At 38.7% G+C, this 17672-nt stretch overlaps 1 protein-coding gene across 2 annotated transcripts in view; it reads right to left on the minus strand.

Annotated features, from left to right (window-relative positions):
* Nucleotides 1-916: 916 nt before the first annotated feature.
* Nucleotides 917-17672, minus strand: part of LOC125234761 (serine/threonine-protein phosphatase 6 regulatory ankyrin repeat subunit B) — a 36707-nt gene continuing 19951 nt past the window's right edge. Inside the window, exons 5-19 of one of the 2 annotated variants that reach the window (XM_048141185.1) lie at nt 16934-17026; nt 14214-14427; nt 13730-13926; nt 13423-13521; nt 13191-13335; nt 12947-13104; nt 11624-12851; nt 11336-11535; nt 10703-11239; nt 10403-10609; nt 9604-10294; nt 7782-8002; nt 5328-5456; nt 4203-4338; nt 917-3306 (exon numbers count right to left, since the gene is read on the minus strand). In XM_048141185.1, the coding sequence (XP_047997142.1) occupies nt 3083-3306; nt 4203-4338; nt 5328-5456; nt 7782-8002; nt 9604-10294; nt 10403-10609; nt 10703-11239; nt 11336-11535; nt 11624-12851; nt 12947-13104; nt 13191-13335; nt 13423-13521; nt 13730-13926; nt 14214-14427; nt 16934-17026 (4479 nt within the window). In that variant the 3' untranslated portion in view covers nt 917-3082. The remainder of the gene's footprint in view (nt 3307-4202; nt 4339-5327; nt 5457-7781; nt 8003-9603; nt 10295-10402; nt 10610-10702; nt 11240-11335; nt 11536-11623; nt 12852-12946; nt 13105-13190; nt 13336-13422; nt 13522-13729; nt 13927-14213; nt 14428-16933; nt 17027-17672) is intronic. The other variant, XM_048141262.1, reaches the window with a different exon arrangement.

Below are 17672 nucleotides of genomic sequence, written 5' to 3' on the forward strand. Positions count from 1 at the left end.
GTGAGGGGAAAAGTTTTGTGTTACACTCGGGTGCAATAGTACATTACATCAGAGGCCGGGAAAATGAGGATTTCCGGCCAAGTGGGTATATACGGCCGAGCGAGCGTGCGAGCGAGGCCGGATAGGGATACGAGGCCGGGAATCCGTTTTCACGCCGAGGCATGTATAGTGCTTTTCTCAAACATACAATGAAATAAAAAAAATGCTCTAAAGGACAATATTTTATAAAAAAAAAAGTTACTTTGCAGGCCTAGGCCTAAAAAATAATATGAAATCCCTTTACAGTCCTCTCGAGTTGTTGCGCCCAAAAAGCGATACTTCCCAGCCCATTTTAAGGAACGTAAAGACAATGTTTGAGAAAATGTATTTTATTTCTCGTGTGTTAAAAAACTCGCAAGTTCAGGATTCTATTCTCGAACCACTCGCTTCGCTCGTGGTTCAACTATAGAATCCTTTCACTTGCTCGTTTTTCAATTCCACACTCGGCGTTAAAATACAACTTTGCCCCCTTGTATAACAAATAACTATTAGGTAAACTTGCTGCTGATTTATCGATAAAGTTAATACCTAACAATATTATAGCGATTGAAAAATTTTGTCGGAAGTTTATAAAATTTCTCTCTAACACATTGATTATGAAGTTAGTAAATTAGATCATGCCACTTTAAACGAGGTACCTGTCTAAATGTAACCGTGTCAATGAACTACAAAAGTACTCGTTGGAAAACCTGTTTACTTGTTACTCTTTTATTGATTCCTAATGATAATACTGATGCGCTACTTAATATGTGTATAGAATTTCACATTATATAATACATTTAAGTCACGGTTCTTTTAATTGGGAAATTGATATATAAATATATATTGAAAAGTAATGTAATAAAATAAGAAACAATATAAATACACAAATGCACAACACGTTTATTTACAAAAATATTAGATTACGTTTCTAAAAGAACAAATAGGACAAGTTACTTGCTTTGATTATCTACTCGTATCTCTACTTTATCTTACAATACATTACTTAATTAAAATGGAAAAATATTATTTTCACTATCACAAACATTCGGTCCATATTAAAAGTATCTTATTATATTACATATATTAATTATAACTTACTTGACTTTAAATAGGTATAGGTAAAATCCTAACTTATTGCTTTAAAACCTTGATTTTATTATAATTCAGAAATCTAAAAGATAAAAAGTTATTGTACAAAATGTTATAAACAAAAATATTATTATATCTACCATGCATTTATATTTACAATAATCTATATGTATAAATTGTACGCTATGAAATTAAAAATTTCCCATACAAAATGTTTGCCATGTTTAAAAAGGTTTTATATCGAATATGTGACAGTTAGGTAAAATGTGGCGCTCTCGATTAATTTCTAAGATCGCACTGTACCTATATTAAATTTTTTTATTAAATTTTTTACCCTCCCAATTTCATGTGTTCTCCAAATTTCATCAATCACGTGTTCCCATAATTTCATTTTCAATTTAATTTTATATCCCTTTTATAACAATGTAATCATAGGAGATGTACCTATATACATATTAAAAACGTGTACAAACGGACAAACATTTCAAGGACGTCTTTTTCTCAGTTAACCCTTTAACCATTTTGACGTTTGTTCTACTCGTTCGCGTTTGATTTTGAACTGTAATTCTTATTCTAGAGGTGGCGTCTTTGTTTTAAGTATTATGGCAAGTATTTTGCCGCCACCGATTAAAGGGTTAACATAGAAAAAAGCTCGTGATTTTGAAAAAGTCACCATTTAATACTAATTATTTTTATAACTTTAAATAGAAATGCCCAGGGTACCTAGCCAATGTCACAACCGCTTACGCTTCGTAAGCGTAATGTAGCTAGCTCTCCCTACATCGCTCTTCTTCAGTGGCACGACTGAGCCAGACTGCGTTTTAATCGCCACGTAGCGTTAACAATTGTGTAATTGATTTCCTTCTTCAACTTGAATTCCTAGCAAATTTTATTTATTTAAACATTTGCACAAATTAACAATAAAAAGTACAAATGGCGGACTTAAACCTTAAGGCATTCTCTACCAGTGTACCAAACAATAGACTTGAATGATATTGATCAAACGGTCTTATATTATAATATTCTTCACAGAAGTACTAGTATAGATAGAGGTACTTATTGCCACCGCAGGCAGAAATTTGCGGTTTTGATTTACATTGGTGAAAATATAAGTATCTAAGATGCGGTATCTTCAATTTCCGATCACGTTTATTAGTTATATGTATGACGGGTATTAGTAGGCAGGTATTGTTTTTCATTAGGTGATATTATTCGTTTTCATTACCATGTAATTCGTAAGTGCCAAGTGTTAAGTGGGTAATTTTACTTCTCCATTACAATGTCTTTGCATCGATAGTATGTTATTGTGTACGTTATATAAACTGTATTGTTTCGTACCGATTATTTTTACATTATAAGGAGGCAATTGACATGATGATGGATCTTTTTTGGAAAATACGAGTACACCGATGTAAAACATTTAATGGATACGAAAAAAAAAACAAATGGAAGTTCTAATGCTTTTGCACTATCATATTACTTACACCAAAATGAATAACATGTTGCGAAAAGGTCGGTCCGCATTAAATTCACAGTTGAGATATGCCTTGACATTGGTTTCGGTGATTGTGAATATTTCGAGGTTCATGTGTTCACGATGCACAATAACTACAATAAGTATAGTTATTTAAAACACCGAACAACACGGTAGGCGTGCTATAATCGGAACATTATTAGCAAAGAACGAAATGAGTCACTTCGGATAAATGTCACTAATACTTTTGGATTCTTCATTATTATTTACTAACCTGTTAACTTTAGAAGTCTATTGACTTTAGAAGTCAAGCGATCTTACAGCAGCCTTTATAACGGTCCTACTCAATTTCATATGTGTATTAAATTGCGTCCTATACTTGATTCCTGATCATTTTCTGACCTGAGACTTCATCGACTATATCTTGAGCTCTTGGCGCGCAGGCCACTCCGAAATTCAATATGGTTTCGTGTAAATTCCTGGCTTCTCCCTATGGGTTCAAGGCGGAGCCGCCACATTGTTGGGGACCACCTCCGAGGTGTTGTCGGCCTCCTCCGCGTCGGTGTCCTTAAGCACCGGCTCCTCGGGCTCGTCCCGCATGAGCGCGCGGTACTTCTTGGCGATGATCTCCCAGTCCACCACATTTTCTATCCTCGTCATGTTGTTGAAGCTCATCTGCGAGCCCAGCGGGCTCAGGTGCACCACTGAGAGACGTGTAGAGTCTACAAGGGTGAATAGTTATTATTTGACATTAATCAGTAGAATGGGCTATTTTGTGGAGAAGATTTCTATAACAGTAATCTTAAGATTTATCGGATTTTATTGTGTTTATTTTTCAAGTAATATTATGAGTATAGAGTAGGTACACGCTTATAAATGTTAAATAAAACTATATTATTACAAGGTGCAAAGTAGGTACTTCATAAATCACAATAATTGACTGGTACATCATATTTATAATTACGACTTTTTCCCAGAAGAACGGATAGAGGTCACCGTGTTATTTGATAAAATACTGATACACATCGTTCACATCATTCATTTTTAAAACTTCGCTCATGCATTAACTACCGCCGTGTTGGGACGCTGTTGATCTGACCTTTCCCTAATTAAAATTAACCTACAACACCCGTTTAAACTCGACTTATTTCCCATAAAGCCTAAAAAAGGTGCCTTACTCTTACACTACTTTTCCGACTAGGCACAGTTTCGAAGTTACGTATTTCAGGACATAAAACAATAAATTTGAACGCGTTTTAAGAGCATTAATTGTACTAGACAGCAAGAACGATTATTAAATTACTACGTTACATACATAATGCACAAATATTCCAACTGTTTCTATTTTATTTTATTTTTTTGCGTAACCAATGTAACCATGTTGAACTCGATGGTCGAGTTCGAAACACGAATCAAGTTTTTTTGTTAACTAGTGTTCGTCCTAGGGATATCTATTGAAGACCAATGGATTAAGGATGAAAAACTGGTATACCTTCGGAGAAGTAAGAAGTGATAGATATATAAATACAAAAGTTATATTCAGTAGACGGTCTTTCTGGGTAGACGGTCTTCTCCACACTGGCCTTATACAAAATATGAGTTTGACAGTTAAATTTACCTTTGGGCACAACTTGTCCCCTCTTCACCTTTGACAGCCACTTGGCACCGGCCTTGGTCCTCGCGCTCATCTGGTCCTGCCTCTGCAATCCAATCATATGCACCAGGCTTGGACGCTTCTTCTTTGTAATGCGACCCTGTGCAATGATATTAATGGAGCGTCACTAGGTGGCGTGCGAGTGCATATAATTGTTAATCAATATTTTAAAAATAAGGATGGCTTATGGTAAAAATAATAATTAGATTTTCGAACGGACGACTTGTGATAGTGGCATCTGACTATAAAGAGGCAATGTGTGAGTGCCATAAACGTCCCGTGTGACGATTGTCTTCAAACAAAGGATTTAGCCAATTGAATTATTCATCCGTTCATTAAAAATAAAATCTCGTATTCCCATCCATAGGAACAAAGGAGCCAATGTGTTGTGGATATTTTAGTAGTTTTCTGTAGTCAACATGGGGACTTCATGGTTTGTGTAGATACAGCAGTGATGATGTAGTGTAAAGTGAATCTACGCGTAGACTTTCAGCTAAATAACTGATTTGAGTTTAGGTAGATCATAAGCCAACTGAACTGCGTGTAACTTTAGGTGATAAATAATGTAAATGACATATGCCGTCAAGTCGACACATGAATTAAGAAAATTAGAATCGTTTGCATTAGGTACACGGTATACTTATGTACATTTTCGTAGACTTTATTAGTTTTCTAATTGGCGTTGGAGTTGATAACAAAGAATCGATTTTTTTTTACCACTGTCTGTTTTTCAGTAAGGGCATTTTCAGACTAGTGTATTTTACGAGCATATACGGTCGTTCTGGTGTTGTAAGCTTACACGTGCGCCAAATTGGCCTAAATTCCATTTTTACGAGCTTACAATCGTGTTACTTCTTCCTTTATTTGATTTATTACGCGAGTTACGCGCGTCGGCATTCGCACGTATAAATGACTAGTCTGAAACCACTCTTATTCTTTTTGACAGCCATTTGTCCAATGGTAGTCTAGCATTTGCTTGAAGATATCTGCTATATAAAAATACATATGAGCTTGAGGAGTAGCACCTCTATACTCATTTATATCCTTAAATTTCCTCAATAGAAACATTAGTAGCAGAATTATAGGAACCTTGCACTTGTGTATGAGCCACATGAGCCAGGTGGTGACGAGGTTGAGCGGCGACGGCGCCGTGGTGGTGCGGTGCATGTTGCGGATCAGCTTCGACAGCCCGTACTTCCACTCGATGTCTGACTGAGCCTGTAACACCGCACAGTTATCAATTCCTATCATTAGGTTACATTGTCCGTGTGCAGCAAACGGTACTTGCCGATTCTAGTCGGTTTTTAATCGGAGTAGAAATTTTTGTCATGCATTGTCGTGGCCTCTAGTAAATATAAATCTAAAGGCAGTGCCTTGAAAACGATTTATCTGAGATACGATATCTGGAAATTAATGTAAATGTAAGTTTCATGCATTAAACGTTAATTATTTATGTTAAGTACTTAAATTTAAACATGTTTTATGTAGACATAATAAATAGGTATCTAGACCTATTTATTCTATTTGTAAATAATTTTATTTAATAATTATAAATTAAAACATTTGTGATACTTAACATCGGTTTTTGGAAAGAATTTCTGCGTATTGGACTTAGGCCGGCAACAGACAGTCTTAAAAATTCATAATCTTAGAAAATATTTGTATGCAAACTGACACTGACAGATCTGTCAGTGTCAGTTTGAACTGTCAGTTTGCATACAATTTTTTTTTAAGATTATGAATTTTTAAGACTGTCTGTTGCCGGCCTTAAGTAGTAAGGAGTTAGGGACTAGTCCCATTTAAATGGAATCTAGGTACCTATTTGACGTTTGTCATGCGTTCGGAAATCGACAAATAGCCAATTGTCTCATTCCAAAAACCGACCTTAAGCTGATAATTATTTAATTACGGTGTACCATTTAGTTAAGTAATTTATTGTATCACTAACATAGTTTTTAAGTATTATTGTATTGGGTTGGTAAGAAAGTAATGAGCGAATCATAACCAATATTGTAATTTTTATTTAATTTATTATTTTAATCATTTATCAAAAATATAACGGCCTTCGTTATCTACTACTTGTCTCCGTCGTTCTGGTAAAGAATGAATAGCATCGGCGAAGAAGTTCTTAGGTTTAGATTCAAAAAATCGAACTTTTTTTCATTCTAGGCATTGCTTAGCGATCTGAATGATGCGTAATCCGTAGGTGCCAAGTCTGGAGAGTACGGTGGATGAGGTATCACTTTCCAACCTAGCTCCAATAGCTTTAGCCGAGTCACTTTTGCAATGTGTGGGCGAGCATTGTCGTGTAAGAAAAAAACTTTAGCATGCTGTGGACGATTCTGACATTTTTTTTGGTTTAAATTTTCAAGCTGATTACAGTATACTGATGCGGTAACAGTCATTCCACTTGGTAGGAGTTCCCAGTGAATAATACCATGAATATCCCACCAAACGGACAGCATAACTTTTTTCGGGTGAGGCTCTGTTTTTGGTGCCTCTATTCCTTTTTCGTTTGGAGCTAGCCACTGACGTTTGCGTGTGTGATTTATATATAAGACCCATTTTTCATCTCCAGTGATAAGGTGGTCCAACCAGTTGAATGTGCGGCGAAAAGACAGAAGTTGTATGCAGATATCGGCACGGCGGTTTAGTTGATCTCTATCAAGTTCGTGCGGTATCCAAACACTGTATTTGTAGTTTTTTCCCAACTCGTGTAAATGTGTTTCTATGGTGACATGAGAGCAGCCTAACTCGGTAGCAAGAGTACGACTCGTTAGCCTCGGATCTCCTTCAATTAAGGTTTTTAATTTGTCTACATCAATCTTCACCGGTCGACCAGACTTAGGTTGATCTGATAATGATAAGTCGCCACTACGAAATCGCTGGAACCATCGTTTCGCCGTGACCTCAGACACAACTTCAGGAGCAACACGCTGACATATATTACGCACTGCTTCGGCGGCTGAATGGCCAGACTGAAATTCATGTAGTAAGCAATGCCTTACATGCACTTTTAATTCGTCCTTTTTCTTCCTTATATTAGCTCGGCGACAGCTAGTGAATGACTGACGAAAAACTGTGCGACTCGCCCTTTATATACTTTCGACTGTAGAAGATTCTAGAAATCTCTCAAAAATTTTATGTGGAATTCAATCGATCGCTCGTTACTTTCTTACCAACCCAATACATAACATCTTATGAGCCATGAGCTTGAAATAAATGAAATTTAATTTAATTTAATTTTTAATTTATTCTTTTATAAAATAGTTATGTAATGTATAGAGAATTTTGCGCAAGTGATTAAAATATACTAAGAGTGAATATCTCTTAAATGATACAGCCTTATTGCATATAAGTAGGTAATATGTAGGAAGTACATTGGCCAGAGAAGTGCGCAAACACGCGTGTTGGGTATAAGTAATTTATTGTAATAATTTAATTTATTTAGCCACATGTTTAGTTGCATTTATTGTTTAGTTAAGTATGGCATGATAATTAGTAATGCATAAAGTATACATGATTTTGTCCAACGGACGTTACCTGAATACGCTGGTACGTATCTGACATCATAGCGATGAGCAGATTGATCAGTACAACCACGGACACCAGCATGTAGATTCCGAACACTATTTTGAAGAGATAGTTGGTCCAGAGTGGCTGCACGTTGCTGTCGTTGCGGTGCACGCGCGTCTGTTCCGTCGTCGTCTGCCCGAACACAGCGAAGAACAGCAGCTCGAACGAGAACAGAGGATTCATGGTCACTGTGAACAAACGTACACGCGAGGTGACACACGCAGTTACCTGGATGCGCTGATAAGTGTCCGACATCATCGCAATGAGGAGCGTGACCAACACCACTACCGACATCAGTAAGTATCCTCCGAACACGAACTTGAACAGGTTCTGACTCCACAGAGGCCGCAGGGCTGAGACGTAGTTCAGGTCCGACAAGGTGAGCTGGCCGAAAAGGGCGAAGAATAATTTCTCGAACGCCTCGATCGCCGACAATGACGCTAGAAGACAATACTCAAATGGACCACTTTTCTTTTAGTTCTACTCAAACATCAAGACACGAATACATTAGGTTGATGCAACGCTCGGTGATATTGCTCTAGAGCCGTTCCTTGTGAAACATAAAATAAAACTAAACGTTACTTACTGAAATAGAAAAAAATACATTCGGCAACTTTGAGCTAACACATAGGCCTGTGAGAGATATGTATAAAATCATTAAATAATCGTGTAGGAGAAAGGATGGGGTAGACTGATACATTGGTTTTAAATAAAGAATTAAAAAAATAATTTCTAAATATTAAGATTTTAACTTGTACGATGATGAAAAAATGATACATGATCGGAGTGTTAAGGTTTTTATGCTAATTATTACGATTATGGTGTCAGATTAGTATTAGTTCGAGTCATTGCATCAATCTATCCCGTCTCTCTACTTCAGCTAGGTGTCACAGACATGGACAGCGTGCGCGCCCGGCGCCACATGGAGGACAATCAGCCAAACATATCCGAAACATAAAGGTGCCTCAAGAGCCAAGACACCGGTGTAAAGTAAACGCAGGACATAAGCCAGCCACGGCATGCGCAAAAAAACTTGCTCCATCAAATGCGTGAGGTCGGCCACTCATTCCACTAAATCTAGGGTTGTGACGCGCAATGCATGTTCTGTGTCAACAAGGTAGGTTCAAATTCAAAACGTTTTCATAAAGCACGCGTATGATTCAAGTGCAGCAGAATATGCATTGTATACGGAGTCTTAACAATTAGGTACAAGACAATCTAAACCATTTCGCTACCATGACTCATATCGTATTGGTATATTTATGACGATATAAATTATGGAAAACGATATATTGTATATTACAATTCCTAACACATTCCACATGAGGTGTTTTATAGCAGCACAATCATCTAACAAAACAAAAATATTTCACATTTATTTCAATCAACCAACGATGATAACATTCTCGATGTGATATAAACATTCAAGCTTTAAAGCGGATGCATGGGTCATTAGAAAATAAATAAAATAAGCACATCGAGATAATATGCGATCATCGTATGATAGTGACACATGTAGAGATAATCTGGTTTCGGACTCGGACTTACGTCCCGTAGGCTGTCCCTGTTTTCTCCGGTATGATTCCCCGGGCAGTGGGTTCGTCCATTGTTCATCATTGTTTTGTCTTTTCGTTCGAAGGTTATTATCTATCATGTAATTTGAATTAATAACAGTAGATAATTATATCACAAACACTTTCGAACATTACAACTTAACTACAATAACTAAAAAAACGTATATCTAAAATGATCATGAGGTTATTAAATGATGTAATAGATTCACACTCACCGTCGGAAAATAGTTTCCTCCGAGCCGTTCTTGCAATTTTTGCATCCTCTGGTTTGACAATATTCCTGAATGGCTGGTTTAACGCGACGATATGCATCGAGAAACCAAATACAAATATCGCTAACACAGCGAGAAACCTCCCCAAGTCTTTCATGAGGTCGCCGATGATAATGGCCCACGGTCCGAACAAATGATGGAATGACAAGAAATCCAGAATTTGAACACAAGCTAGTAAAAATGATAAGGCGAAACATTGATTTCTACAGTACATTAGAGTTGGCCAGTATTTTTTTTCGACAAATATCCAGCCTACGACATGAGTGGCTACCCCAATCATACCCAGTAATAACACTGCTATTTTAATCCATCCTAAGCCTGATTTGTCACTGGGGTTAGTTAGCTCGAACAAAAGAAGGCCGCTCAACCAGATGAGGAGCATCCACTCGTACCACCTTGGTACTAAACTTTCCCTAAATATAGAGTTATAAATGGGCGTAATTGCCACTAAAGCTAACAATATCATGAGGTAAATGTGAGAAGTCAAATATGACATGAACTTAATGATTGGAACCTTATTGTATTTTAAAATTGGAAGAGAAAACACCATCCAAACAGGTGGACAGATTATAAATGCGAAAAAAAGGAACATAATTTTGATGCCAGTCCATTTGAGGCTCCCTCTCCAGAGTTCCTGAAACAATAAAGGTGTACATATATAGTTACGAGTATATATACATTTATGGTTTTCTTGTGTGAGAATAGTTTTTTTTTGCAACTTTGCAAGTTACCTATATTTTACCTGAAGATATCTCTGAACAACAGTGTGAGCAATGACTTCTTTTTGTTCATTCTCAATGAGAACATCGAGGAACTCGATGTTTCGGTTGTCGGTGGCGGTGAGGATGTGCCCGGCGGAGTCCGCGCCGGCCGCGAGAGCCAGTAACTCGGTGGCCATCGCCTCGCATTGTTTTCCCGCGGCGATGAGGTCTTTGGCACGTTCCTTTTCCTGTTACGGACACACAATGCATGTTAAATACTTGATGCCATCTGCACGTATCTAACTATACTATGTCAAGGTGTGCAATGACAATGACATTACCTTAGTAGATAAAATAATGTAGATGTTGGATAACTTAGCGGCGGTATCGACGGGCGCCGGTGAAACTAGCACAAATTCCTCGATGGGTAAATTGTTGTGGTTTTTAGAGCACACCATGAGGTTGTAAACGAATCGTTTGTCGTCCATTAGAGATTGTGTGTCATGCTCTTTGTGCAACAAGTATTCAAGGACGTCGTTGTGGTTTTCAGACGCGGCAAACCATATAGGTGCACAGTTTAGATTCGTTTCACTTTTTGGTGATGCTCCAGATTCGCATAGAAGTTTGACAACGTTTAGGTGCCCCGCCTTCGCTGCGCAGTGTAATGGCGTCCAACCGTTTTTATCAGTGGCATTTATTTCTGCCCCCTGTCCTAGTAAAACCTCAACCATCTGGTAATGTCCATGGGTAGAAGCTATATGCAAGCCAGTTTTTCCATGTCGATCAGTGCTTTGAAGTAACTCCGCCGATCTACTGAGTAAAAGTCCCACGATCGACATATGCCCTCCAAAGCACGCAAGATGAAGCGGATTATAGCCCTGAAAAGGTATTCAACAAGTGTTAAAATATTTCCTTATAGGTATTATATACATTGTATACAATACTATATGAATAAATTATCAATTTAAACTAACATTTTCTGTACTAGCGGCGTCGACTTGCACTCCCGCAGAGTTTAGTAGTAATCGCACAACATTTTCGTTGCCGTTGTAAGCCGCCAGGTGAAGTGGAGTCAGGCCGGACTCGGAACCTAGTACGGGCACTAGGGATACGCCAGTTGGGGCTTCCGACTTTACAGTTCCCGGGACATGGGACAGTAGCTCGCGGACGGTTTCTGTAAAAGCAATAATGTAACATTTAGCAAAACTGATTATAAGATAACACATATATTATGTAATATTTTACAAAACAAAAATAAGTACCCGCTTGTCCATAATATGCTGCTATGTGTAATGGAGTAAGACCCAGCTTTTTACTTGATATCCTCAAAGTATTTGTTGATCTCATAACATCTAATACGTTAGTGTGACCATGCTCTGCTGCTAAATGTACAGCGGTGAGCCCTGCTCTATTCTCATCGGTGCAAGATGCGCCTGCTCTTACGAGGACTCGGACAACGTCTGCGTGGCCTCCCTCTGCTGCTAACTGCAGCGGAGTAGAGTCGTTCAGTTTATTACGAGCGGAAATAACACCAGTCCGATCAAACTTCATAAGTTCTTCAATCACTTTTACTGAACCTTGAATAGCGGCAATATGGGCACATGTATTGCCGTCTTTTGTAGTGGCCATTACGAGGTTTGGATGTTGCTGTAAAAATAACTGAACGACCTCTGAATAATTGTTTTGTGCCGCGGCATGTATAGGTTTCTGTCCTAATTCATCAGTAGCATCAATATTTGCACCGAGCTCTAACAAAAGCTTACAAACTTCTATTTGGCCGCTAGCCGCCGCTAAATGTAACGGCGTTTGCTTTTTCAGTGTAAGAACGTCTATCATGGCGTTATGGTCGCGTATTAAAAATTTAACTAAGTGCGCGTACCCATTCATTGCTGCCAAATGCAGTGCTGTTCTTCCATTTCTGGCTTTAGAATTGATGAAGGCTTTATTGGTTAGCAGTGCATCACAGACTTGTAGATAACCGTGTTCTGCTGCCAAGTGCAAAGCAGAGCGTCCTTCAACATCGAATACATCTACCCTGGCATGGTTGGATAATAGTGTACTGACCAGTTCCATATGTCCCCTATGGCATGCTATTAGAAGTGGTGTCCAACCAACAGAATTTTGTTTATTAAGAGCTCTACCAACATCAGCAGCTGACATATGAGTTATCATTTCTGTCATCACATCATTATTTCCCGCAATAGCACAAAAGTGAAAAGCCGTTTCATGATTATGCTTTGTTATAAGGGTTACATCAGCCCCATTTTCTATAAGGCATTTAACAACTTCTCTGTCAGCTGCAGGAATTTTAACTTCTTCTTTTTTGATTTTGCAAGCATAATGGAGTGCGCTAGCTCCATCATCATCTACGGCGTCCAGGTATGATGTGGCGATGCTTTCGCCTTTATGCTCCTTCACGAATTCTATGAGGTGGCGTACGACGTCCGGTTGACAACTTCTGCAAGCCATGTGAAGGGGTGTTTCTCCAGTCTGAAAGTGAATCATAATGAAATATGTTATTACTTTCTGGTCCCGGTTAAAAGTAATGTTTATATGTATTTAGGAATAATTTTTAGTATCTTTACCTTTGACTTCCTTAGAGGATCGCCTCCATCTTCTAATAAAAGTATCAATGTTGCTAAATTTCCATATCTAGCCGCCACGTGAACTGGTGTCATTCCATCCTCAGTCGCTTTATTTGGCCCTGCTCCAGACTTTAACAGCATCAATGCACACTTATCACCTAAAAATGTGTACATACAAGTGATATTTAAGTATTAAAAAAATATTTTATCTTATTATACCTACAAGAATCGCATAATAGTATACCTTCTGGTATTCTCGCAGCAATGTGCAATGGCGTTTCTCGTTGCTTTCCTCCTCTAATGTGTACGTCGGCACCATACCCGAGTAAGGTTTCCACCACAGCAGGTTTGCACGATTCCACCGCTATGTGGAGAGCCGTGTAGTTATCCTGCACATTGGCAATGGAAAGCATATTAAATGTAACAAAATATTTTGATACCAAATTTCATTGCAAGGGTAACATATTTTATCTTACATTAGTAGTGACGTCTACACTTTCCCCCTTTTGCAGCAGGGTGTTGATGATTCCAACGTGCCCGTAGCGTGCGGCTGTGTGTATACTGCGAGCTCCATCCTGAAAAATCGTAAAAGAATATCCGGTTTAACGCAGTCATCAAAGCGTTTGCCTACTTAGCCATATAGGATTGACTGGGCGGGTAGGATTTGCCTTATAAACTTATAATGTCACAAATTAAAAGGACAATAATGACATTTGGTTCTTGTACATTAAAAAAAAGCTCAAAGAATCGTTTGTATTTATGCAGTAAAATCATCATAGGTACCTTATTAGGCATGTGGAGATACACTCCTTTCTTGAAGAGCATCATAGCGCAATCAGCATGGCCGTTCAGGGAGGCGATGTGCATGAGCGTGCTGCCGTCCTTCGTGCGCTCGAAGATAGACGCTTTGAACTTGTCTGCCAGCAGTTCGATGATGGCTGCGTGACCGTTCTCCGCCGCCAAGTGCATCGGAGTCCGGTCTGTAATGGGGTGGCATTGTTTCAATTCAAGTGTCTAAAATGGAATACACACGGCTAACACCAAACACGAGCATTGATGAATAGATGGATGTTTTGTTCGGTGTTTGTTTTGGAGCCGATCCCAAGGTATCAGCATCAGCGTCGGTTTTTTTACAATTCGACACCCTAGCAACTTCGCCATCGTGGAGGGTGCCCTGTTTGTGGTTTGTATGGCGTTTGGCACGTGTTCGATGTTGCCGTTGTTTACCAAGCGTAGGTAAGGAGCCACCAAAAGAAGAGAAACATACCTTCATTATCAGCAATGGCAGCATTAGCCCTGACTCCGTAGAAGTACTTGACGAGCGGCTCGTCGCCCTCGGCGGCGGAGATGTGCAGCGCGGTCATGCCGGCCTCGTTGGTGGCGTCGATGGCTGCGCCGTAATCGACGAGGATGCGCGCCATGTCCACGTCGCGGCGCCGCGCGGCGAGGTGCAACGCCGTGTCGCCGGCCGGCGTTGATGCCTGGTAACATTTAACGTCAGCTTTACAGCTTGTCAAAAAATAATACAAATTAAAATGTGGTATCATCCCTTTACAACAAAATTCTATTCTATTCTATTCTTTTTTATTTAATGTGGGAGAAAGCGAGATGACACGACAATGTTACCACTTTTTGATTTTTAGTGTTTTTGCCAGACTGTAAGATGGATTTCCCTGGATCATTTTGAAAAGGAGTCCTTTTTTATTTAACCGTCGCCTCATATCTCAAGAAGGACGGTTATCAAGTCGCCCGTATTTTTTTTTTTATTTTTTTTTTATGTTTGTTCCTCGATATCTCCGTCGTTACTGAATCGTTTTTTGATTGAATGTATATGCATACAGATTGGTCCCATTTTTCTCAGAACCCAGTTCTGATGATGGGATCCTGGAGAAATCGAGGGAACTCCTCAAATCTGAAAGGCATACATATGGTGATTTTTGTGTTTTTAAAGGAACAGCATGCATTTAGGTACGGAACAGTGACATTTGGTGCAGTGGAACTGCTGATGATGGCCAGAACGGAACTCTTCAAATCTGAACGGCATGCTTATAGTGACTTTGGTATTTTTATAAGAACAGCATGCACTTTCGTCCAGAACAGTGACATTTGGTGCAGATGATGGCCAGAACCAAACTCCTCAAATCTGAACGGCACGCTTATAGTGACTTTGCCATTTTTATAAGAACAGCATGCACTTACGTCTAGAACAGTGACATTTGGTACAGTGGAACTGCTGATGATGGTCAGAACCGAACTCCTCAAATCTGAACGGCTCGCTTATAGTGACTTTGGTATTTTTATAAGAACAGCATGCACTTACGTCCAGAACAGTGACATTTGGTGCAGTGGAACTGCTGATGATAGTCAGAACCAAACTCCTCAAACCTGAACGGCACACTCATAGTGACTTTGGTATTTTTGTAAGAAAAGCATGCATTTAAGTTCAGAACAGTGACATTTATTTAATTATGTTTGTTAAGCATATTGAGTTTTGAAGTCAAAGTTTGTCAAGCTTCGATTTCTTATAATATAATCGGATTCATGAGGAATTGAGGAAACTCCTCAAACCTTAACGTTATACGTATATTCATTTGTGTTGCCATCTAATAATTAAAGCATTAAAAGCAGTTTAAAAAAATACTTACACATTTCTACATAATCCAACATTCGCAAGTAGCTTTCACCAGAACCCGAAAGGCGACGGTTTTTTTTTCTTAAAAATTATTATTCAATCACCCGAATATACCTTACCTTACTATATACTTTTGTTAGTAGGATAAATTAGGTGAGACCATATTAATTACCGTTGATAATTAATTATTTGTGTCTTTATTGTTATACAAAAAATAGTTGTTTATCGAAATAAATGAAATCGCAGAAGTTATGCATTGTAGGTATACAAAACGAGTATCAATTTCAGTTGAAAGTGTTGAAACTCATCGGTGCGCTGAATAAACCAATGCATAATGTAAATTTCAGCGCCAGATTGTATAGCGTGATAACTGATATTTTCACTGATTTATTGGTTTGTATTAGATTTCAGACTGTATTGATTATTGAAGGCAGGTTTATTAAGGCACTGCTTAAAATGATGCTACTGGAAGCTCTACTACTTTCGCACAATTTTTTATTAGTCGTTTTAACAGTGTAATGCACAAACATACATTATCAATATGCGTAGATTATTGATATAAATATAAAGTTAATTGATTCGTTTCTGTTACGAAAATTAACCACGTATATTGTGTAGAATTTATACTTGTATGATGTACTCCTATAATTGGTTGTATTTATTACACACACTCACATTCTAACACACTTTCATGCATGTAACTCAAATATAAATGTCATAATAAAAGGTTTAATTTTACTGTCGTAACAGAATAATTAGTTTGAATAATTACAAGTCCTTAACTTTGTACATTTTTTTTTGCAATTCACTCTTAAGAACGCTATGTATACATACATTCTACAAGCTTTGCAGTGATTCGTGACACGAACATTTGTACCTACAGGCTCAAAAGTGGTGGTACTTAAAGTGCAAGAATATCGATTGCGACCAAGCATATCAAGGCGTTAATGTTTAGTGTAGGCAGAAAAACTCGCCTCGTCTACCAACCTAGAACATCTCAATAGTTGAGCAAACACAAAAAGTTTGAAAAAAGACATTAAAAAAGTGACAAAACATAATTACTTTATTAAATGTTTGTGTTCTCAAAACTAGGTTATGCAGTATGCACCCTCTAACCTACATAACAGCAAATTGTGTAAGGTACATATATTATATAAAAATAAGTATCCGTATATCACAAAAAGTCATTCTATATTATAGTAATATTAATTATTTACGTCATTTCGCATTTCAAATAGGTATTATACAAAGTATTTTGTGATATGTAAAGCAGTGCCTCAAAAACCTGAACGTACGTGTAAATAAAAATAACATTGCTCCATGTGATTTGTCAGGCGTCAATCAAAAGAACTTACCTTGAGCTGTTCCGCGGTCTGTGCGCTGAGAAGCTCGCGCACCATGCTCTGGTTGCCCGCCTCCACCGCCAGCAGGAGCGGGATCTTGCCCCTCTGCAACACCACGTCGCGAATTAACTTTTTCCATTCTTTCTGTCTAGCTCTTTCCTTATTCAACTCTATGAAACTGAGTTCAAGTTTCTGCAAATCTTTCGGCTGCAGAGCCGAAGTGCCGGGCGGGCTGCGGGCGCCGCCGCGCACCGGATTCGCGCTACGTGGGGGCTCCGGCCTGCCATCAGACATTATCGGCACCGGGCTCGCGCCAAACCCGCACTGAAGTAAATGCAGTCTCCATACGGTGCAGCTTAGTGCAACTCACGGCTGCGGCGAGGCGCGGCACGAACCGGCCGCTAACTGTCACACCACAGACAATACTTCCAAACTTATGTGCAATCTTTGTATACGGGGAATGCCAAATCGATCGACTATCGTGCTTCATATTAGATTCCGATGCATGCAAAATTGGTAACAATTTTGATTCACAGCGACGGATCACCGACGTGGGGTATACGTACTTGGTTCTCCATTGAGCCAGTCTACTAGTACCCGGGTACGAGTCGGGGCATAGCAGAGGTCTCGTCCAGCTCGCGCCCAAAGAATGACTGAGACTTCTTGTATTATAATAAGTAATTTTGAAATTCAGTTCTGACGTTATAACTAATATTCCGCGCCTAATTTGCATTGTAAATTCGCGTTGTGA

The sequence above is a fragment of the Leguminivora glycinivorella genome, chromosome 1 (genome assembly GCF_023078275.1).
Source record: "Leguminivora glycinivorella isolate SPB_JAAS2020 chromosome 1, LegGlyc_1.1, whole genome shotgun sequence".
Classification (NCBI taxonomy): Eukaryota; Metazoa; Arthropoda; class Insecta; order Lepidoptera; family Tortricidae; genus Leguminivora; species Leguminivora glycinivorella.